Here is a 24,989-nt window from a genome sequence, read left to right on the forward strand (position 1 = left end):
GCATTAAATGTGTAGATTGCTTTAGGTAGCATAGACATTCTCACAATATTTATTCTTCCAATCCAGGAGCATGGAACATTTTTCCATTTCTTTGTGTCTTCCTCAACTTCTTTCATGAGTACTTTATAGTTTTCTGAGTATAGATTCTTAGTCTCTTTGGTTAGGTTTATTCCTAGGTATCTTATAGTTTTGGGTGCAATTGTAAATGGGATGGACTCCTTAATTTCTCTTTCTTCTGTCTTGTTGGTGTAGAGAAATGCAACTGATTTCTGTGCATTGATTTTATATCCTGACACTTTACTGAATTCCTGTACAAGTTCTAGCAGTTTTGGAGTGGAGTCTTTTGGGTTTTCCACATATAGTATCATATCATCTGCAAAGAGTGATAGTTTGACTTCTTCTTTGCCGATTTGGATACCTTTAATTTCCTTTTGTTGTCTGATTGCTGAAGCTAGGACTTCTAGTACTATGTTGAATAGCAGTGGTGATAACGGACATCCCTGCCGTGTTCCTGACCTTAGCGGAAAAGCTTTCAGTTTTTCTCCATTGAGAATGATATTTGCGGTGGGTTTTTCATAGATGGCTTTGATAATATTGAGGTATGTGCCGTCTATCCCTACACTTTGAAGAGTTTTGATCAGGAAGGGATGCTGTACTTTGTCAAATGCTTTTTCAGCATCTATGGAGAGTATCATATGGTTCTTGTTCTTTCTTTTATTAATGTGTTGTATCACATTGATTGATTTGCGGATGTTGAACCAACCTTGCAGCCCTGGAATAAATCCCACTTGGTCGTGGTGAATAATCCTTTTAATGTACTGTTGAATCCTATTGGCTAGTATTTTGGCGAGAATTTTTGCATCTGTATTCATCAAGGATATTGGTCTGTAGTTCTGTTTTTTGTTGGGATCCTTGTCTGGTTTTGGGATCAAGGTGATGCTGGCCTCATAAAATGAGTTTGGAAGTTTTCCTTCTATTTCTATTTTTTGGAACAGTTTCAGGAGAATAGGAATTAGTTCTTCTTTAAATGTTTGGTAGAATTCCCCCGGGAAGCCGTCTGGCCCTGGGCTTTTGTTTGTTTGGAGATTTTTGATGACTGTTTCAATCTCCTTACTGGTTATGGGTCTGTTCAGGCTTTCTATTTCTTCCTGGTTCAGTTGTGGTAGTTTATATGTCTCTAGGAATGCATCCATTTCTTCCAGATTGTCAAATTTGTTGGCATAGAGTTGCTCATAGTATGTTCTTATAATTGTCTGTATTTCTTTGGTGTTCGTTGTGATCTCTCCTCTTTCATTCATGATTTTATTTATTTGGGTCCTCTCTCTTTTCTTTTTGATAAGTCTGGCCAGGGGTTTATCAATCTTATTAATTCTTTCAAAGAACCAGCTCCTAGTCTCGTTGATTTGTTCTATTGTTTTTTTGGTTTCTATTTCATTGATTTCTGCTCTAATCTTTATGATTTCTCTTCTCCTGCTGGGTTTAGGGTTTCTTTCTTGTTCTTTCTCCAGCTCCTTTAGGTGTAGGGTTAGGTTGTGTACCTGAGACCTTTCTTGTTTCTTGAGAAAGGCTTGTACCGCTATATATTTTCCTCTCAGGACTGCCTTTGTTGTGTCCCACAGATTCTGAACCGTTGTGTTTTCATTATCATTTGTTTCCATAAATTTTTTCAATTCTTCTTTAATTTCCTGGTTGACCCATTCATTCTTTAGAAAGATGCTGTTTAGTCTCCATGTATTTGGGTTCTTTCCAAATTTCCTCTTGTGATTGAGTTCTAGCTTTAGAGCATTGTGGTCTGAAAATATGCAGGGAATGATCACAATCTTTTGATACCGGTTGAGACTTGATTTAGGACCAAGAATGTGATCTATTCTGGAGAATGTTCCATGTGCACTAGAGAAGAATGTGTATTCTGTTGCTTTGGGATGAAATGTTCTGAATATATCTGTGATGTCCATCTGGTCCAGTGTGTCATTTAAGGCCTTGATTTCCTTGTTGATCTTTTGCTTGGATGATCTGTCCATTTCAGTGAGGGGAGTGTTAAAATCCCCTACTATTATTGTATTCTTGTCGATGTGTTTCTTTGATTTTGTTATTAATTGGTTTATATAGTTGGCTGCTCCCACGTTAGGGGCATAGATATTTAAAATTGTTAGATCATCTTGTTGGACAGTTCCTTTGAGTATGATATAGTGTCCTTCCTCATCTCTTATTATAGTCTTTGGCTTAAAATCTAATTGATCTGATATAAGGATTGTCACTCCTGCTTTCTTCTGATGTCCATTAGCATGGTAAATTCTTTTCCACCCCCTCACTTTAAACCTGGAGGTGTCTTCGGGTTTAAGATGAGTTTCTTGTAGGCAACATATAGATGGGTTTTGTTTTTTTATCCATTCTGATACCCTGTGTCTTTTGATTGGGGCATTTAGCCCATTAACATTCAGGGTAAGTATTGAGAGATATGAATTTAGTGCCATTGTATTGCCTGTAAGGTGACTGTTATTGTATATTGTCTCTGTTTCTTTCTGATCTACTACTTTGAGGGTCTCTCTTTGCTTAGAGGACCCCTTTCAATATTTCCTGTAGAGCTGGTTTGGTATTTGCAAACTCTTTCAGTTTTTGTTTGTCCTGGAAGCTTTTAATCTCTCCTTCTATTTTCAATGATAGCCTAGCTGGATATAGTATTCTTGGCTGCATGTTTTTCTCATTTAGTACTCTGAATATATCATGCCAGCTCTTTCTGGCCTGCCAGGGCTCTGTGGATAAGTCTGCTGCCAATCTAATATTTTTACCATTGTATGTTACAGACTTCTTTTCCCGGGCTGCTTTCAGGATCTTTTCTTTGTCACTAAGACTTGTAAATTTTACTATTAGGTGACGGGGTATGGACCTATTCTTATTGATTTTGAGGGGGGTTCTCTGAACCTCCTGAATTTTTATGCTTGTTCCCTTTGCCATATTGGGGAAATTCTCTCCAATAATTCTCTCCAATATACCTTCTGCTCCCCTCTCTGTTTCCTCTTCTTCTGGAATCCCAATTATTCTAATGTTGTTTCGTCTTATGGTGTCACTTATCTCTCGAATTCTCCCCTCGTGGTCCAGTAGCTGTTTGTCCCTCTTTTGCTCAGCTTCTTTATTCTCTGTCATTTGGTCTTCTATATCACTAATTCTTTCTTCTGCCTCATTTATCCTAGCAGTGAGAGCCTCCATTTTTGACTGCACCTCATTAATAGCTTTTTTTATTTCAACTTGGTTAGATTTTAGTTCTTTTATTTCTCCAGAAAGGGCTTTTATATCTCCCGAGAGGGTTGCTTTAATATCTTCCATGCCTTTTTCAAGCCCGGCTAGAACCTTGAGAATCGTCATTCTGAACTCTATATCTGACATATTACCAATGTCTGTATTGATTAGGTCCCTAGCCTTTGGTACTGCCTCTTGTTCTTTTTTTTGTTGTGAATTTTTCCGCCTTGTCATTTTGTCCAGATAAGAGTTTATGAAGGAGCAAGTAAAATACTAAAAGGGTGGCAACAACCCCAGGAAAATATGCTTTAGCCAAATCAGAAGAGATCCCGAATTGTTAGGGGGGAGAAAGGGGATAAAAAGGGGTTCAAAAAGAAAAAAAAAAAAAGAAACTATTTTAAAAAAGAAAGCCGATAAAGAAAAAATATAAAAAGAGGAAAAAATATATATATATTAGATAAACTATTTAAAAAACGTTAAAAAAGAAAACGGTAAAAGTTAAAAAAATTTAGCAGCAGAAGAAGAAAAAGAAAAAAAATTGAAAAAGAAAAAAAAATTAAATTAACTGCAAGGCTAAAAACTCATGGGGAGAAAGCCATGAGTTCCGTGCTTTGCTTTCTTCTCCTCTGGAATTCCGCTGCTCTCCTTGGTATTGAAACTGTACTCCTGGGTAGGTGAACTTGGTCCTGGCTGGGTTTCCCGTTGATCTTCTGGGGGAGGGGCCTGTTGTAGTGATTCTCAAGCGTCTTTGCCCCAGGCGGAGTTGCACCACCCTTACCCGGGGCCGCGCTGAGTAATCCGCTCGGGTTTGCTTTCGGGAGCTTTTGTTCCCTGAGCGCTTTCCGTAGAGTTCCGGAGGACGGGAATGAAGATGGCGGCCTCCTGGTCTCCGCCTGGAGGAGCCGAGAGCCCGGGGCCCCACTCCTCAGTGCGCCCTCAGAGAACAGCGCCCAATGACTCCCGTCACCCTGGCCTCCGGCCGCGCTCCGAGCTGACCGAGCCTGCGACCGGTTCAAGGCAACCCCGAGCTGAGAGTCACTCCTCGGCTCTGTCTCTGTAGCCGGCTTCCCCGTTCTAATACCGGTAAGCTCTGCGACACTCAGACACCCCCGATCCTTCTGCGACCCTGCGGGACCTGAGGCCGCGCTGACCCCGCCTGGGCTTCACCCCAGTTAAGCCTCTGGAGCGATGTCCCTCAGCGGAACAGACTTTTAAAAGTCCTGATTTTGCTCCGTTGCTCCGCCGCTCGCCGGGAGCCGGCCCCTCCCCCCGCGGTCTATCTTCCCGTCGCTTTGGATTCACTTTTCCGCCAGTCCTACCTTGCAGAAAGTGGTTGATTTTCTGTTTCTGGAATTGCTGTTCTTCTTCTCTTCAATCTCCCGTTGGATTTGTAGGTGTTTGCAATCTTTAGATAAGCTATTTAGCTGATCTCCCGCTACCCGAAGTAGTCTCAGCCTGCTACTTCTCCGCCATCTTGACTCCTCCCCGTATGGATATTTATTTCAAAAGATATGCAGACCCTACCTGGAGGCTCTGGTTTAGTAGGTGTGAAATGAGGTTCCAGCATCTATAGTTTTAAATAACTCCATTAACCTAGGAGAAGGCTTAATGTCTAGAGTGTAGAAAGTTAATACACTAGTTACACCTAGAAATATCTGCACTGCTTTGAGAAAGTACGGCTTTCCAGCTTCCTGAGTTGAGCTTCAGAAACTTTTATATTTTTATTTTTTTACATCTTTTAAAGTTTTTATTTAAATTCTAGTTAGGTACATACCGTGTAATATGAGTTTCAAGTGTACAATATATAGTGCTTTAGTAAATCCGTACATCCCTGGAAGCTCATGCAAGTGCGCTCCTTAATGAGTTACATTTTAACTTTTAGGATACATGACATAACATTCTATTTGTGTCATCAGAGTCTTTAAAAAAACTTCTGTTTCCATTGCACTGTTGTTCCTGCTGCCTGAGTGAAACATTCTTCCTCTAGATATAGGCATAATTATGTCTGTTGTTTATTTTCTCTCTCCAACCTCTAAAATGTAAGCTTCGCTTGGCTGGACATATTTGTCTTTCTTATTCACTGATTCATTACAAGCTTCTAGAACAGTCAGTATTTGTTGAAAAACTACTCATGGTGAGGTACTTCTATTGGTTTAAATCTATTGCTTTAAAAGATTTCTTGGATTGCTCTGGAAGCCTAACCTCCTCTGTCTATAGCTTTTTCTATAAAAGAGTATTCCAACTGCCAAAAACCAAATGTGCAAGTACAAATGTGTAACACTACCATATAGCACATTTAGTTGGTTCTTGATGGACTGTAACTTTATTTTCAAAACAGGATGTGATATGGTCTGACTTCGGGTTTCCTGGAAGAAATGGACGGGAAAGTACATTGTGGATTGGCTCCATGGGGGCCCATACACCCTGTCATCTGGACTCCTATGGTTGCAACTTAGTATTCCAGGTCCAAGGAAGGTAATGCACAGGTGAATGCGTGAGTGTGTGTGTGTGTGTGTGTGTGTGTGTGTGTGTGTGTTGCACGGGAAGAGGAATGAGGATCAGACAGGTGGTAGACCCCAAGGTTTAGTCCCAGCTCCACCCTGTCAGCCTGCCTCATGACCAAGACTGATCTGTTGGCCTCTGGTTCAGTTTCCTCCCTTTTGAAGTAAGGGGAACAGGTCAAATGATGGTTTCCATGTGTCTCTCAATTATGATCAGGATTACCTTCAGAATCCTGATCCTAGAGCTCCAGGATTCCACTCTCAGTCCAGCTAGACAGCTGTCTGCTTAGCTCTGTTATGTAAGAGTCTGCATTTGTAGTTTTCAAAATTCTATTTAAAAGCAGGAAGACCCTTTCTTCAAATCTAAATAAACAAGAGTGGAGCAGTTTGTTGAAAGAAAGAGGCTTTGCTGCTACCTTCAGGCCACTGAGGAGATGCTAGGGGGCCTGGTTTGGGAACCACTGAATGAGATGATATTTATGGCCCCTTTCAAGTCCAAATTTTAGTCTGTGCCTACATGTTGACACAATGCAGTATGTTATTACTTTAGGTAAGTTCTCCATCTGTCAGGCATACTTCTGATAGTCCCTGGTTCCAGGATTTCCATGAGAATTTACATATTTCTGCTAGTTGGAGGATCTATTCAGAATGTTATAGTGTAGCTTATTTTCTCCCAATTAGTGATGCTCGAGTCTCCTTTCCTGGCCTTTTGGAACATTTATAGGACAGTACAGAGGGAAAAGGAGAAATGGCCATTTCTAAGTTCTCAGACCCTTGAGACATGAAAAGGATTATGAGTGGATCCAAAAGAAACAGTGAATAAGTATGTGAATAGATTTTGTAGGTGATGTATTTTGAAAACTATAAAATAGTATAAGACAGTCCACTTCTGGATTCATTAAGTCCTTATTAAAGGATCTAGGACATTTCAGGTACACAATGTGTTGTGGATGCCGCAGTGATCCACAAGTACCTGGTCCTTGCCCTTAGGAAGTTGATAGTCTGAACTTTAAACTTGGTAAGAGAGGTATCATTACAAGCAGCTGTTTCCCATGTGTTCTGAATTGGGAAAGAAATTCAGTTGGGAAAACATTACCAAAAAATACCTGGGTTCTTTCTGTGCCATAAAATCAATATAGCTTTATTTTAACTTTATAATAGAGCATATTTTCTGGTCTCATAAGCTCTGGAATAGTAAAATAACTCCTCAGTAAATACTCATGGAGTAGGCACCATGTGTTACAGGGGGAATGGAGTTGAATGAGTAAAACACTTCTCTGCCTGGAGGGAGTTTATAGTTAGAGTACAGGCAAGCCCACAGGCAGTGTGATAGAAGGCAGAATGAGCACACTCTTGAGGAAGGTTTCATAGAGCTGTGGGACTGTAAAGTAGGAGAGATCGTTCCTGCTAGAAAGATTAAGGAAGATTTCAGAGAGGAGCTGCCATTTGTGATGGGCTTTGATAGATGGGTGAATGGTCAAGACATGGGAGAGCAGAGCCCTAGAAAAGGATGTGGTGTATAGAGAAAGCACACTGTGAATTGTCCAATGTAAGTTGTGCATTGGAAACAAAGGGGTTAGGTAGGAAAGGGAGGTTGGAGTCAGAAGTTTACTTTCAGGCAAATAACCTCTTACTCTCTTTTCAGCATGCAGGACAATGAAACGTTTTTTGATCAGGGGATGACCTTGTGATTGACCACCTTTTCTGATTAATAAGAGAAGGATGCATATGCAGTTGACCCTTGAGTAATGAGGGGCTTAGGGGTACTGACCCCCGCACAGTTGAAAATCTGCATATAAATTTTGGCTCCCTAAGAACTTAACCACTAATAGCCTACTGTTGACTGGAAGCCTTACCAATAGCATAAATAGTCGATTAACACATATTCTGTATGTCATATGTATTATATACTGTATTGTTACAATAAAGGAAGTGAGAGGCTCCTAGGTGGCTTAGTCGGTTGAGCATCTGACTCTTGGTTTGGCTCAGGTCGTGGTCTCAGGGTCATGGAATCCAGCCCTGCATCAGACTCAGTGCTCAGCCCAGAGTCTGTTTGAGATTCTTTCTTCTCCCTCTCCTTCTGCCCCTCCATTTGTTCACATGCTCACTTATTCTCTCTCTCTCTCAAATAAACAAAATCCTAAAAGAGAAAAAGTAAGCTAGAGATAAGAAAATGTTATTAAGAAAATCATAAGAAATACAATACAGTACTGTATTGTATTTATGAAAAAACATCTGCACGTACATGGACCCATGCAATTCAAACCCCTTGTTGTTGAAGGGTTGACTGTATATTATATTTTAAGTGGAGCAAAACAAATTGTATGCGATTGTTATCTTCACATCTATCATGTGTTCCTTTAGGAACACAGCCATGAGGCAGAGGTAGGAGCTGGGATCTGAAGAGGTCAGGAGCTCTGCAACTTAGTTCCGGGCCCACCACTAACACTAGTCCAGTGAATGACAGTGAACGAGCACTGGGTCCCTTTCCCACTACTTTGGAGGTAGAATTAGCCTGATGATCTCTTGAGAGTTCTTCCAGCTCTGACATTCTAAACATAGTAAATGCCAAGAATTCTCCCAAACTGGTCATAACTATGGTGGAATGGAGCAGCGTTATCTGTAAGGCAAAGTAAGACTTTAGTGTCTACTTCTTCGTTTGAAAATAGCAGCCAACTGAAAGGCACACAGTGGTCCCACTGTGACTGCAAGGGGTCACGAGAGAGCTTTAAGCCTTTCCTCAGACCTAGATCTCTCCCTCTCCCTTTCCCTGCCCCGTTCCCCTCCCTGTCTCCCTCTCTCTTTCTCTTTCTCTCTCTCTCTACTTCCCCAGCTGTGTATTTTTGTCTGTGTGTCTTCCTTTTTCACACTTCCCCTTCCTTGCCTCAGATGTCCCCTCTCTGTTGACTTAAAGTATGGATGTGTCTGGTGTCTTGTGATTTAAGATTTATCCACCTCAAGTTTTCAAAAAATTTTAAGTACTGAAACATTTTATAGTTTTCTCTTTTTGAAAATTCTAATATTTTACCACTTTTTAGTTGGGTGGCATCATTTGGGCCTCTTTCTTCCTTGTGGATTAACTTAACACAAGTTTGACTTAAGGAATTTACAATCCAAACTGGGAGAAGAGTCTGGAAACTCTTTGGTAGCTAGCAGTATGGGCAGCTGCTCTGCAGAAGATAAGAACACAGATATTTGAAAGGAAGGGATTGGGGCGCCTGGGTGGCTCAGTGGGTTAAGCCGCTGCCTTCGGCTCGGGTCATGATCTCAGGGTCCTGGGATCGAGTCCCGCATCGGGCTCTCTGCTCAGCGAGAAGCCTGCTTCCCTCTCTCTCTCTCTCTCTGCCTGCCTCTCCGTCTACTTGTGATCTCTCTCTGTCAAATAAATAAATAAAATCTTTAAAAAAAAAAAAAAAAAAAAAGAAAGGAAGGGATCATTCAGGATAGCCCTAGAATCAGGGACAGAAACAACTTATGAGAGGTAGACTTTGATTTGAGATAAGAAAGAATGATCAGAAGGGGCACCTGCACCCCAGTGTTTATGGCAGCAATGTCCACAAAAGCCAAACTATGGAAAGAGCCCAGATGTCCATAGGCAGATGAAAGGACAAAGAGGATGTGGTACATACAATGAAATACCACTCAGCCATCAAAGAAAATGAAATCTTGCCATTTGCAACAAGGTGGATGGAACTAGAGGGTATTATGCTAAGTGAAATAAGTCAATCAGAGAAAGACATTTATCATATGATCTCACTGATTTGAGGAATTCAAGAAGCAAAACAGGATCATAGGGGAAGGGAGGGAAAAATAAAATAAGATGAAATTAGAGAGGGGAGACAAACTGTAAGAGACCCTTAACCATAGGAAACAAACTGAGGGTTGCTGGAGTGGAGGGATGGGTGCAGCGATGGGGTAACTGGGTGATGGACATTAAGGAGCACTGGCATTATACACAACAGATGCATAGCTGTACTCTACATTAGAAACTAATGATACACTATATGTTAACTAATTGAATTTAACTAAAATAACGTTTTTTAAAAAATGATCTTACAAACCATATCCTGCCCAGCAATACGGTTGCCTCAGGGTGTTAAGAGATAACCCACTGGCTGCCGCCTTATCTCCACTGGGTGTCTGCCTAGCAGATTCTGCTACTGAGAGATGGGCCAAGTGACCCCTGAGATTTTCCCTGTATTCCTTTATGGACTGAATGAAAATGGAGACTTAGCTCCTGCCTTCTTAGATGTTTTGTCTCAAGTTCAGAGTACTAACTCTTACCTTATTTTTTTTTTAATTAGGAAAAGATGGCATCTCTTTCCTCCTGAAGACACTCCTTTCCTTTATCCAACTAGAATCCCTTATGAAGAATCTAGCGTGTTCAGTAAAATCAATGTTGTCGATCCTGATTTAAAACGTTTTCCTCAGTTCCGCAAAGCTCGAAGACATATGGTTACACTAAACCCAGGACAGGTAATGGGGGCCTTAAAACACTGATTGCCTGTCAGTGCGTGCCCCAGCTAGAACTTCTTTCATGTCCTTATACCATATGCCTCCCACCAACATAAATGGAAATGATTTTCTTCCCTGCTGCTCTCTGCTGTTAGAAGGCTTCGGACACAACTTCTCAGCTTCACAGGTCATGGAACTATGGGAAGAGGGAATATAGCTCTTTCTACTGGTGAAGAGGAGAATGACTTTGGAGGAAAACAAGGACTCACAATCTGTTTTGTTTTGTTTTTTTTTAAGATTTTATTTATTTATTTGAAAGAGAGTGCTAGAAAGAGCATGAGCCAGTGGCAGGGTGCGGCCAGGGATAGGAGACAAGACTCCCCCCTGAACAGGGAATCCCAGACACGGCCTGATCCCAGGACCCTGAAATCATGACCTGAGCCAAAGACAGACGTTTAACTGCCTGAGCCACCTAGGCGCCCTTCACAGTCATTTTTTTTAAAAAGATTTTATTTATTATTTATTTGACAGAGAGAGATCACAAGTAGACAGAGAGGCAGGCAGAGAGAGAGAGAGAGAGGGAAGCAGGCTCCCTGTTGAGCAGAGAGCCCGACGCGGGACTCGATCCCAGGACCCTAAGATCATGACCTGAGCCGAAGGCAGCGGCTTAACCCACTGAGCCACCCAGGCGCCCCCTTTCACAGTCATTTTTAACAAGGTTAAGAGAAAGTGTCAAGGCATGGGTACTTGAACACCCCTGGAACGTCTATTCACAGTTACTATCTTTTCAGCTATACCAGAACCCAGACACATAAAATGCAGTTGGGAATGCATCCAGGTGGTGAGACAACAAAGGCAGAATGAACTGAGATTGATTTGCTTTAAGCAAGCATGGGTGGTCCTTTTATAAAGGACTGTGTCTGAAACATTTCCAAAGATCTTGTTCTTAGTGCTGCTGTCCAGTAGGGAAAACCACCTCTACAACATTGGCATTTGCTGTCTGATATTTTATTAATGACATGAAGGGTTTTCTTAGTCTCTTAAGGAGATTTTATTCCCTCAATTATTCCCTGCCTATTTTCCTTTACCCCCTTCTCCCTGGCCCTTTTCTGGCTCCCTTCCCGTGTGACTACTCCAACTCAAATCATTTGACTTGAGCAACTTGCTTCAGCCTATTAGCTGTTGCTCCCCAGGCACCTGTCCCCCAGCCTCTGACAACCCCTCCTCTATTTTATATCTCAATAGATTTAACTAATCTGGACATTTCACTTACATGCAGTTATACAAGTGGCCTTCTCTATCCGCCTTCTTTCACATAATATAATCCTACAGAATATTATCAGTACTTCATTCCTTCTTATGGATGAACATATTACGTTGTTACACATACATTTTTGCTTATCCATTCATCTGTTGATAGACATTTGAGTTGTTTCTACTTTTTAGCTATTATGAAGAATGTTGCTGTAGACATTGGAAAACCAGTTTTTGGGTAAAGGTGTATTTTCAGCTCCCTTGGTTATATACCTTGGAGCGAAATTGCTGGGTCCTGTGGTAACATTTTGAGGAATTGCCCAGCTGTTTTCCATGGCAGCTACACCATTTTACATTCCCACCAAGTAATGTGTGAAGGCTCTGATTTCTTCACCTCCTCACCAACACTTGTTCTTTTCCATTATTCCTGTTATTATCATAGCCATTCTGGTGGATGTGACATGCCTGGTAATTCATTTTTTCTTTTATTTTAATAGCCAGATTTGAACGCGTGGTTCTGTCTGTGGTATCAGTGTTCCTTACATCCTGCTTGTTCTTTAATCTACCGACAACTGGATCCGTCTCTTACCACTGTCTTATCAGACGAAACATACATGAACTCCTAATGACTTAAGTGCAGTGGCCTTCTTAGAGCTCTGTTCTCCTAAAAGGTGCTCTCTTCCTATCTCCTAGCTTCACCTTGCTCAAAGCAAGTGCCACCCATTTTCCAAATCTGAAGCCCCAAAGCCTTGGATCAGCCTGTCTGCTCTGCTCAAACTTCCATGGGTACTAATCTCATTCTGAGTCTGGACAAATGCAGTCCTTCTTGACTCTGGCTGTTGCTTTTGTTTTCTATACCTTCCTGTTTAGATCTTAACACTTACTAGTTGGGCCACTGTAAGAATCTCCTGTCCTTCCCAGACTCTCCCGTGATACTGCTATTTTAACTATCCCCCTACTAAAAATTTCTTAGTGAGGCACCTGGGTCATTCAGTCGGTTAAGCAGCTGAGTCTTGATTTCAGCTCAGGTCGTGATCTCAGGTTCGAGAGATTGCCCCCTATATCAGGTTTTATCCTGAGCGTGGAGCCTGCTTAAGATTCTCTCTCTCGGGGCACCTGGGTGGCTCAGTGGATTAAGCCTCTGCCTTCGGCTCACGTCATGATCCCAGAGTCTTGGGATCAAGCCCCGCATTGGGCTCTCTGCTCCGAAGGGAGCCTGCCTCCACCTCTCTCTCTGCCTGTCTCTCTGCCTACTTGTGATCTCTGTCTGTCAAATAAATAAATAAAATCTTTAAAAAAAAAAAAAAAGGATCCTCTCTCTCCCTCTGCACCCTGTCCCCCAAAAAATTTCTTAGCAGTTCCTTAATACTTACAGAATAAAATGGAGATTCTTTATTCTGAATTCAGGGCCCTCCTCTGGCCCTAAACTAACCCTCTCAACTTATCTCCCATTGCCCTGTCTGCCACAGTAAGACCGACCTACTTGCTCTCCCTCAGCAGTCCCACGTCCCTTGCTGGCACTACCTCTCCTTTCTGGCGTGTCCTCATTCTTTGCTGTCTCTACATCATCCCCTAACCCTGGTTCAGACCACACTTCATGCACACCAGGCTGCCCCTGCCGTCCGTGGTTCATGCTGATGTCTCCCACTTCTGAGGCTCCCTGGCACCAGCGTTGGCTCCTTTGAGTCATCTACCTAGTGCCCCCTTTCTACGTGTTGTTTCTTTAGTGGCTAGATTTTACACTGTGAGAAGACAGGAACTACTTCCTCTGGTTTCCCCTATAGCCTTTCTCAGAATGCATGCAACTGTTTTGCAGTGGAAAGGCAGAAAAATTAGAATCTGTGTCCTTTACTAAGATTTAGATGCAGACAGTGCAGGCCCAGGATTAAGGAGAGTAGAAGTTGGGGAAGCTGGCAATAACATCCTTTGTGGAACACATGAACTTGCTGGTTAAAAAAAGAAAGGGGTTGTGGGCTTTTTTTCCTTATTTCCCTTTCCAACAGAAATATTGCTATGAATTCATATGTATTCCTAGCGTTGTCGATTAGGGTCTGATTCTGACATTAAAACAAAATGTGCTGTTCTTGTGCTAACTTACTTTTTGTTTGTTTGCTTTTCAGGTTCTGTTTGTTCCCAGACACTGGTGGCATTATGTAGAATCCATTGATCCTGTCACTGTCAGTATAAACTCATGGATTGAGCTGGTACTTTTTTTTTTTTTAAATAAATGTAATCCCTGCTTTTACGATATATATATATATATACACACACACAGCCTATCTATAAAACTTAGTGATTAAATTTAACCAACACTCCAATACTACTTTGGTTTGATATGCTACAATTTATGTATTCAGTGCTCTGTTAGTGGGTATTTAGGTCGGAATTAGGGTTTTCAGTGATGCATTAATCTCTTTCTTTTAAGGGCGCATAGTGGGCCCTTATGCTGGTGTGCAGTCTTCTCCTTTAGCTGATGGTATTAGGAGAGCGGTGTGGGGCTGTCCGGATTTGCCGTGTCTGTCCCACATTGCTGGTTCTGTCCACATCAGATGGGCTGGAGATAACTGCTTCTTGGCTCAGGGCCTTTGTTACTAATTGCACAATTCTCAGTCCTGGCTTCTGCCTTTTCTCATAGAAGAGTCTTTGAATGCTAGGATTTTATTGTTTCATTTCTGCTGGGAAATGAAGGAGGCCTTTTCCGTACAATACACTTTGTGTAACCCTGCTCTACTTGACAATTAACATGGCTGCCCAGTGAGGCTGAACCAAGGCTTTCTCTGCACCTGTGCCTCTTTAACCAGAGGTTTTGATGGCAGAGGCTTCGGTGGCATCTTACTGTCCTGTACCCAAATCCTGATTGCATCTCTCTTCTCCGTGTGGCTGCTGCCTCCTCCCCTCGGGCTCTCCTTATCCATGGGACTGGGGAGGGCTTTGGCATAGGTGGAGCCTCAGGGAGACTGTGACAGGAAGCTGCACTGTCTGGGCTTAGAGAAGAGGTGTGGCCTTTGTGGGTTAGATGAGCCGTGTGGCGGGAGATCAGTGGACTCAGCTGGTTAGTTACTTAGCTGCTGGTAGCATGCTGAATTATAGTCGGAGCAAATGTCAAGATACAGTCCAGTCCTAGTCCAAAGTCACGTCTACAGTAGTCCTGACAGTACTTCACTTCTCAAGGTGGCTCTTTTCATTGTTAGAATCACCTGCCTGCTTGTAACTATACTCATTATTTCTGAAACTATACAGAATTTTTTTTTTAATATTTGATGATACCTGCCATGTGTCCTTTTAAACTTTTCTTTCCAAGACTCAAAACCTCTGTTTTGTTTTTTTTGTTTTGTTTTGTTTTGTTTTAACAGAGAGAGAGATCACAAGTAGGCAGAGCAGCAGGCAGAGAGAGGGAGAAGCAGGCTCCCTGTTGAGCAGAGAGCCCAATTCAGGGCTTGATCCCAGGATCCTGAGACCATGACCCGAGCCGAAGGCAGAGGCTTAACCCCCTGAGCCACCCAGGTGCCCCAAAACCTTCAGTTTCTTTAATGATGTTTTTTATATGACTTCTTAAAAATTTTTTCAGACTTTTCACCATTTTGATCATAGACTTCAAAACTAAATGCAGGTTTAAGTTATAGGTCTGCCTTTGTTAGCTGTGTAACCTGGATGATCAGTTCATCTCATCTAGCCTAGGTCTCTGCACCTGCGGAACAGGGATTCCGCACTCCAGAGGCATCTAATCCAGTGCCTGCCACATGAGCAGTGTTTAAAAACGGAAACTACTATGAAGAGGAAGAACTATTATGCCAAGAGCAGCCCCCTTAATGTATAAATATCAGGAGGCCTCAGTTCATGGAATAAAGGTTTCTCCCTCGCATGACTTAGATCCTCAATTTCTTTTTGCTGCTTATAATATTGCAGTAGCTTTTTTAGGAATCTGACCTCGCTTTGGGTTCATACTCGGCTCGAGAGTATCCCTGCTTTTTTCCACCCAGTCAGCTCCCGTGTCAGGTTGCCCTCCTTCGTGAAGCTGTTAAAGCTGGTTCTGTAAACCCACATCCCACGCTTCACACTCCCCTCCCTCAGCTTGTACTGTGTTCTTTGGGGTGAGCATTCCAGCTTGCCAAGGTCATTCTGAATTTGATTCTCTTCTGTGTTTTTGGTAAACTCCTCCAAGCGGGCCTGTGCCCTTTTGATACGTCATCATTTGTCTTGGAATGTATCCTTGCTCTCTGGTACAAGAGGATACCCCAGGATTGCCTTGGACTTTCCCTGCCTCCAACTTGGAAGCTGATAATTTCTCCAAGTGGTCATGGTTCCTTTTAGTGGGGAATGGTATTTAGAAACTGAGATTGGGGCTCTAAAGCTGTTGTTCATTGCTATTGGCATGTTGCTGTTTCTAGACCTTTAAATAATAAAACCAGAATGTGATATAGATAGATAGATAGATAGATAGATAGATAGATATGGGTATACTTATAATTCTAATTTAAGGTTAATATAGATTTTTTCTTGTTTGTTTCTGTATTTTTATCTCTTCTCTTACACTGAAAATCAAGATCAGTCCTAACAGTTAACATCTACTTATTTGATACATATTTATGTATATATATATATACACACACACACATATAAATATATATATAAATATATAATATAAAAAAAATATATATATATATATACCGCCCCCCTTGGATGGGAGGGCAGAGAGTGAGAGAGAATCGTAAGCAGGCTCCATGCCCAGTACAGAACCTGTCATGGGGCTCAGTTTCATAACCCTGAGAACATGACCTGAGCTGAAATCAAGAGTTGAATGCTTAACCAACTGATCCACCCAGGTGCCCCACCCATATATATTTTTTCCTTTTTAATTTTTAATTTTTAAATTTTTTATTAACTATAATGTGTTATTAGCCCCAGGGGTACAGGTCTGTGAATCGCAAGGTTTGCACACTTCACAGCACTCACCATAGCACATACCTTCCCCAGTGTCCATAATCCAACCACCCTCTCCCTAGCCCCCTACTCCTGGCAACCCTCAGTTTGTTTTGTGAGATTAAGAGTCTTATGGTTTGTCTCCCTCCCAGTCCCATCTTGTTTCATTTATTCCCTTCCTACCCCCCAAACCCCCCACGTTGCCTCTCAGCTTCCTCATATCAGGGAGATCATATGATAGTTGTCTTTCTCCGATTGACTTATTTCACTAAGCATAATAACCCTCTAGTTCCATCCACGTTGTCGCAAATGGCAAGATTTCATTTCTTTTGATGGCTGCATAGTATTCTATTATATATATATATATATATATATGTATGTATGTATACCACATCTTCTTTATCCATTCATCTGTTGATGGACATCTAGGTTCTTTCCATAGTTTGGCTATTGTGGACATTGCTGCTATAAACATTTGTCCACCCATATATTTTTTAAGATGTTACATTTACAATTTCAAAATTCCAATATTATTATTACTAATAATAAAACTTGCAAATAAAATTTAGGATTTCTTTTTAATCCTTTTTATCATTAGACCATATCCCACTAAGGGGCTACAAAGTACTGCGTTCAGAATTCATTGTGAAGGGATTCTTTTCACTTGTGGCTATGTTACTAATTTTAGGTCGGTTTGTTTGTTTCATTTTGTTTTCAGCATTAGGATTTACTTTTTTTCATAATTTGACTTCATTTAATATTTTGAATATGTAAAACATTAAATTGTTAAAATGATATTAAAAGTCTCCTTTATATAGAGAAGTTTTCTCTTCATCTCTGTCCCCTCCACTCCATCCCTCTCTCCCCACTACCCCCCACCACAGGGCCTCGTTTCTATTCTTTTAGTTCATCATTCTAGTGTGTCTTCTTTGTAAACATATAGGTAAATAATTAAGTAAATGAATAAATATATTCATGTATGACTTTATATGTGAATAAGAATAGAAACTTTTTAATGTTTCATGTGCTTATTCACACATACTCATATTTCCTCTCCTTTCTTACACAGAAAGTAATAAACTAGTGTTCTGCACCCTGCTTTTTTCACATTACAATACTATTCTGAATTTGGTGAATCATAGTACGGAGCAATTTTCACTTTCTTTCCAACAGCTGTGTAGTATCCCACTGTATGGGTGCACCATTGTTCACTTCCTGGTTCCGATGTGGATGGATGTTTGCGTTCTTTCCAGTCTTTTTTTTTTTGTCAGAGAGAGAGGGAGAGAGAGCGAGCACAGGCGGACAGAGTGGCAGGCAGAGGCAGAGGGAGAAGCAGGCTCCCCGCCAAGCAAGGAGCCCGATGTGGGACTCGATCCCAGGACGCTGGGATCATGACCTGAGCCGAAGGCAGCTGCTTAACCAACTGAGCCACCCAGGCGTCCCTCCAGTCTTTTATAATTAGAAATAATGCTACTGAATAACATTGTGCATATGTTGTTTTATATTTGCTGGAAGAGTGTCTTTGGGGAGAGTCTTAAAAGTGAGTCAGCTTTAATTTTGTTAGCCTTTGCCAAATTTTGCCAAATTTGACAGTGCTTGTGCCATTTTGCCTTTCTATCGGTAGCATCTAAGGAAGCTTCTTTTCTCCACAGCCTCACCGACAGGATGTACTGTTGAACTTTTTTGCTTCTGATTTTTGAATCATAGCTGGAAAAAACCTTTCCCTCTTCCAGGTCGTAAAGGAATTCACCAATGCTTTCTTTTAGTTTGGATTGTTTCATTTTTTTACATTTGGGTCTCTCATCCATTTCAAGGTTTTTGCTAGTATATGTGTAAGGTTGAGATCTATTATTTTTTACCAAATGACAATAGAATTGTCAGGGACATCATTTATTTTAAAGTCTGTCTTTTCTGTGATGATTTGAAATATTACCTTAATCATATACCAGATATCTCTGTGTACTTGGGTCTGTTTCTTCCACTGGCCTTTCTTCACATTGGTTCAACACTTCTATCCTTTTTAACTTAGAGGGGTCTTATAGGATGTTTTTAGTATCTGTAGGGCAAGAAACCTTTTTTTTTGCAGTGTTTTCCTGGCTCTCCTTGATTTTTTTTTTTTTTTGGTATGATCTTTAGAATCAATACATCCACCTTCAGAGAAAAAACAATTGATATTTTTATTCCATTTATATTAAGTTTAATATGAGCTGTATGGTGTTGAATTGTCCTAACCAGTAATGAGATACCTTTCTTTTTGTCCAAGTCTAGTTGTCTTTGTTCCAGGAGTGTTTTAAAGTTTTCTTCACACTGGATTTGGACATTTCTTTAAAAAAAGGTTTATTCCCGGGCATTTCCTCTTTTTTGGCTGCTGTGGTTAAGGGAGGTGCGTCTTCTCTTCCGTTATATCATCTGATTAGATATTGTTTGTATATATGAAGGCTATTGATTTTTGTGTTAATTTGAATTATTTTCTTGAGTGTGGTGGTTTTTTATTGACTTCCTTGGTTTTTCAGGTTTCTCTCCTATTATCTGAAAATTAAGATACTTTTACCTCTTCCTTTCCAATTTATTTTCCTGTATCTTATTTTCCCTTGTCTAATTACATTAGCTAATACTTCTAAATCAATAATAAATAATAATGGAGATAGTGGGCATCTTTGTCTTTTTCTGATTTTAGAGAGAATTCTCTAGTGATTTTTCTTTAAGTAAAATGCTGGATTTTGGGGTGAATTGTATATATATTTTACCATGTTAAGTATCTTTCAATTCATTACTTTTTTGGTTTTTGTTTTGTTTTTTAATCCAGAAAAGATGTTAAATATTATTGAATGCCTTTTAAGCATTGATGGAGATGATCATATAATATTCCTCTTTAGTAAATATCTGGTATTTGAGTAAATTAAATCAGTGGATTTCTTAGTATTGATTGAGCCATCCTTAATTTCTGGAACAAATCCCATTTGGTTGTGATGTATCATTTCTTTTTTTTTTTTTTTTAAGATTTTATTTATTTATTTGACAGACAGAGTTCACAAGTAGGCAGAGAAGCAGGCAGAGAGAGAGGAGGAAGCAGGCTCCCCACTGAGCAGAGAGCCCAATGCGGGGCTCGATCCCAGGACCCTGGGATCATGACCTGAGCTGAAGGCAGAGGCTTTAACCCACTGAGCCACCCAGGCACCCCGATATATCATTTCTTAATGTACTGTAGAATGCCACTTGTTCATATTTTATTTAGATTTGAATTTACCTGGCCTCAAGAGTCTGAAAACCTTCACTATGGTCTTATTAGAAGCTTGTTTTATACCATTTGTTCAGCTGTTTCTCACAGAATTTTCCAAAGCATTGGTGTCAATGAGTATAAACAAGTCATGAGGTAGTACTTACAAGTTTGGTGCCCAAGGACTCGATGCTGACTTAAAGTGGATGATTTCTGTCCTTCACCAAACCAGGACTCTCATTCCTCCTTTAACTTCTGCATACATCACGGTTTGAAGACATTCATTCTTCCTTAAATAACTGGAATGCAGACTAGGATCTAAATGACTATATTTTCCTCTGCCACGTGTTGCTTTGATCCTTGTCTCTTCAAGCACTGAACCATAATTTTTTCTTGTTGCCAAATTTAACTCCAAAAACCCTTAGGTTTTAAAACCAACCATATTCCACATAATAACTCAAGCTAAATCCTGACTCTAGTATTCTTGTCACAAGTCACATAGATTTGGGAAAAAAGTAGAAATTCTAGTTCTGTCCAGCTGGCACAATATTCATCTCTTCTCTTTTTCTCTGTTAAAGTGGTACAGATTTTATCTTAATGTATTCCAAAGGATAAAGTATATTCTCAGTTCTTCTCAATTGTGCCTTTTAAAAAAAAAAGATTTTATTTATTTATTTGACAGATAGAGATCACAAGTAGGCAGAGAGGCCGGCAGACAGAGAGAGAAAGAGAGAGGAGGAAGCAGGCCCCCCGCCGAGCAGAGAGCCTGATGCGGGGCTCGATCCCAGGACCCTGGGATCATGACCCGAGCCAAAGGCAGAGGCCTTAACCCACTGAGCCACTCAGGCACACCTCAATTGTGCCTTTTTTAATCCTTTTCTTTCAGTATTCCTCCTTATTCTTTTAGTATTGAAATGCATTTATTTTATTGGTACTTTTTCCAAACTTAAAAAAATATTTTTGTTAATTTTTAAAGGCTTTCCTCTTGCTCTAATAATTTTTCCATTATTATGTCTTTCATTGTATTTATACCTATAAAATAATATGTAGGTAACATATTTGTAGTGGTGTAATTTTGCTCACCACCCCCTCTCCTTTCTGCAGGGGAGTGGGAGGTACAGCCTTCCAGTTACGGAATGAGTAAGTCACAGGGATGACAGGTGCAGCATGGGGAATCTAGTCAGAGGTGTTGCAGGAATGTTGGATGGTGACAGATGGTACCTATGCTTGTGAGCACGGCAAAGCCTATAGAGCTGTTGAATCCTGATGTCATACACCTGAAATGAATGTAACACTGTGTGTTGATTATATTTCAATTAAAAAAAATTCTTAGAGGTTCTGAGAGCTTCTAGGAGTTTTACTTCTTTAAAATTTCACTTGCTTTAAACAAATGCAGCTTTCTAAAACCCTGTTAAGAAGAAAATGGACTTTAGGTTCCCAAATAAATACATTTGAATACTCAGTGGAAAAACAGTAAAGTGTACAGTTCAGAAATTTTATGTATAGTCAGGAATTATGCAATACTACCATAATCAATTTTTTAACATTTTCATCAACCTAAAAAGAAATCCTGTATGTATGAGTATTTGCTCTCTGATTTTCCTCTGTAACCATAAGTAATCACCAACCTATTTTCTGTCTCTCTAGATTTGCCAATTCTGAAGTCATGTAATACATGGTTTTTTTGTGGCCAGCATCTTTCACTCAGTATTACATGTTTCTAGGATTCATCTATGTTATAGCATGTATCAGTACTTGATTCCTTTTTATGGCTGAATAATACTCCATTGAATGGATATACACATTTTGTTTACTCATCAGCTGGTGGACATGTGGGTTGTGTCTACTTTTTGCAGTTATGAATAATGCTATTATTAACATTTATGTACAAGTTTTTATGTGACCATGTGTTTTCATTATCTTGCATGTACATTTAGAGTGGAATTTCTGGATCCTTTGGTATAATGGATCGTAAAGACTGTGGTCTGAGTTTCAGTCTGGAGTCTGAAATCTGTAGGATGGCTAACAGACTAGAAACCCACTCATTCAGGATTTCTGTTAGAATCTTGAGGAAACCTTATTCTCTAGGAAACCTTAGTTTTTGCTTTTAAGGCCTTCACCTGAGGTCCACCTACATTATTGAGGATAATTTCCTTTACCTAAAGTCAACTGATTTTAAAGGTTAATCAGCTTCAAAGTATTTTCACAGCAACATTTAGACTAGGGTTTGACCAAACAACTAGCCTAACCAAGTTAACTAATAAAATTAACCACCACATTTGGCAACTCTGTGTTTAGCCTTTTGAGGAACTGCCAGGCTGTTTCTAAAGCCATTTACATTCTGACCAGCAATGTGTGACTATTCTGATTTCTCCACGTCCTCACCAACACTTGTTATTATCTGTCTTTTTTATGATAGCCATACTAGTGTGGAGTGGTGTCTTATCATGGAGATTTCATTCATTTTCACTGTGGTATGATATTCTCTTATATCAGTGTGCCCCATTTTATTGGTTCTCTGTTCTGTTGATGGATAATTGAGTTGTTTCTAATTTTTTGCTTTTATAAATAGGATATTCTTGTACACATGTGCAAGAGTTTCTCTAAAGAATATATATTTCTTGGGCACGTGGATAGCTCAGTTGGATGAGTGACTGCCTTCGTGTCAGGTCGTGATCCTGGAGTCCTGGGATCGAGTCCCACATCAGGCCCCCTGCTCGGCAGGGAGTCTGCTTCTCACTCTGACCTCTTTCCTCTCATGCTTTCTCTCTCATGCTCTCTCTTTCTCTCCCAAATAAATTAATAAAATCTTTTTTAAAAAGTATGTATTTCTCTGGTTGCAGAAATTCTGGTCTGCAGGGGGTACAATACCCAAGTTTACAAGATAACACCAACATGTTTTCCAGATGGCCATACCAGTTTGCACTCCCACCATCAGTGAGTCTGTCAATGCACATTTTTCTACCACTTGGAATTATCAGACTCTCTTTTGCCAATTTCACCAGTTTCTCGATTTGTATTTCCCTGATTATTCATGAAGTTAAACATATTTTCATGGTTTTTTTGTAAGATTTTTATTTATTTATTTGACAGACAGAGATCATAAGCTGGTAGAGAGGCAGGCAGAGAGAGAGAGAGAGGCAGGCAGAGAGAGAGAGAGAGGAAGGGAAGCAGGCTCCTTGCCGAGCAGAGAGCCCGATGTGGAGCTCGATCCCAGGACCCTGGGATCATGACCTGAGCCAAAGGCAGAGGCCTTAACCCACTGAGCCACCCAGGCGCCCCTTCCATGTTTTAATAAATACATGATTGCTCTTTTTTTTGAAATGCTTGTCTTCATGCCTCTTGCCTATTTTTAAAAATTGGATCATTTGTTTGATGTGTATAGATTCTTTATATATCCTGGATATTAACCTTTATCAGTTTTATGTATTACACACATCTGGTTTGCTTTTTTTCCTTTTGTTCCCTTTTGATGAACAGAAGTTGTTGATTTTAATGTAATTTATCATTAATGCTCTAATTTATGCTTATTATATCTTTAAAAAACCATATTTGGATTTTTAGCCATTTCATTCTTGTGGCCAAGCATGTTTATTATAATTTTTCTTCCACTCCTCAATTAGTTTTTTAAATTCTTAGGTATTATTTCTCTGTATGTAGTGCTTTTTTTAAAAAATATTTTAAACTTGTCAACAAATGAAAGAGATTGGAAGAAACATCACAAAGTAGTTCATATTTAAGGGCTATGTCTTACAGACAGGATAAAACTTCAGTGTGGTCGGTGAAATATTTTACAACTCTTCTAGATGGCAGGTGATAGTGAATACGGAAAAGTTGTGGTCTGCCAACATGTTCCTTCCTTCTCTAAATGGCTTATATTAATGAGTGAACAGGACACACAATTAATAGAGACTCTACTCTGTTTTAAGCCATGAGACAAAGTGACAGATGAGAACAATGTGCTTTTTAAATCTTGACTCAGGAAGAGGACCACCAAGCCCGAGTAGAAGAGGCAATCACACGCATGCTTGTGTGTGCCCTGAAGACCGCAGAGGATCCCACCAATACCAGAGCTTGGTTAAACCCAACTGAGGTAGGCTGTTCATCGCGGCAGTTAGTTTCCTGTGATCAATCAACCCTTGCTAGAACATTTGTTTTCTAATTTATATAAGTGCATATAGCCATCCTAAGGAGTTTTTCTTTTTCCCTAGGTTGAGGAAACATCCCACGAAGTCAATTGTCGCTACTTAAATAGAGCGGTTTCTGCCCTTTTTGATCATTACAGAACATCTAAGGTCATAGAAATCCAAGCGCTGAGAACAAATAGAGAGGACATGAAACAGGAGGGCTTGGATGTGCACAATCTCATGGCGGTGGAACAAACAAGTGGCCAGGACGTAATCCTGGGAACGGGAAAACGGGAGGCAGCAAGTCCCTTTGGCCCCGATCTGGTTCCTGTAACACTGAGTTCTGAAGAACTACCCTCAGAGAGAGGAGGCATATTTGAAGGTGATGGTAAAGACTTTGTTTGCAAAGATGGAGAACACTCTGGAAAACTGCATTGTACCAAGAGGCAACGAATGATGAGTAAAAATGAGGATGCAGTTGTGGAACAAATTGCTTCAGATAGTAGTATGGTTCCTTCTCAAACATTCATTTCTACAGATGACTTGCTGGACTGCTTGGTGAATCCACAAGTAACCAGGATAGTGGCACAACTTCTGATACAAGGAAGAAGTTTGTGGTTCTAAGGAAATGACTTTTAAAATAATACTTTAAAAATATTTTTAAGTAGTATGATTGTTAAATAAAAAAATGGCAGAGCACAAAGTTAATTTGTGGGCCAGCATGCTTGTAAATGCACTTGTTCTTACCTAATTGTGTTTCAGTCTCTTGCCACCTTCATTCACGAACATCGCTCTCTGAGCCAGCCAGCTCTTTGTTACTTGTTAGGCCTTCTTTCTTCAGTGACTTTGCCTTTCCTCTCACATCTGGTCCTTTTAGCTGCTCTCAAATGTAAGCCCCAGGTGTTCTTAACAGAAAGTAATACCTCTTCAGCAGTCTCAAGGCGAGGTCGGCCTGCTGCTTGTTTTTGTAAATAAAGGTTTACTGGAGCAAAGCCATGCCATTCATTACATATTGCTGATGGCAGCTTTAGAGTTACAGTGTCAGAGTAGAGCAGTGACCAAGCCAGTGTGGCCTGCAAGGCTGAAAATACTGTCTATCCCCTCATAAAGAAAGTTTGCCAACCCCTGGCCTAATGCATCCATTGGGTGGCTTCTAGCCTTGATCCGAAGTGATTGATTACACCTGTGACACCTGCAGAATTTTCACTTGCTAATCCCTGTCACCCAGAGCAGGATACCAATCAGGAAAAAAGTCGGCGGGGTCCAATATAAGGCCTC

At 40.4% G+C, this 24,989-nt stretch overlaps 1 protein-coding gene across 1 annotated transcript in view; it reads left to right on the forward strand.

The window, feature by feature from the left end:
* HSPBAP1 (HSPB1 associated protein 1) overlaps nt 1-24,701 on the forward strand; it is a 65,193-nt gene extending 40,492 nt beyond the window's left edge. The window contains exons 4-8 of the mRNA XM_047735280.1: nt 5,576-5,712; nt 10,043-10,214; nt 13,568-13,651; nt 23,567-23,677; nt 23,796-24,701. Of these exons, the coding sequence (XP_047591236.1) occupies nt 5,576-5,712; nt 10,043-10,214; nt 13,568-13,651; nt 23,567-23,677; nt 23,796-24,335 (1,044 nt within the window). The 3' untranslated portion in view covers nt 24,336-24,701. The remainder of the gene's footprint in view (nt 1-5,575; nt 5,713-10,042; nt 10,215-13,567; nt 13,652-23,566; nt 23,678-23,795) is intronic.
* Nucleotides 24,702-24,989: the final 288 nt, after the last annotated feature.

The sequence above is a fragment of the Lutra lutra genome, chromosome 1, assembly GCF_902655055.1.
Source record: "Lutra lutra chromosome 1, mLutLut1.2, whole genome shotgun sequence".
Classification (NCBI taxonomy): domain Eukaryota; kingdom Metazoa; phylum Chordata; class Mammalia; order Carnivora; family Mustelidae; genus Lutra; species Lutra lutra.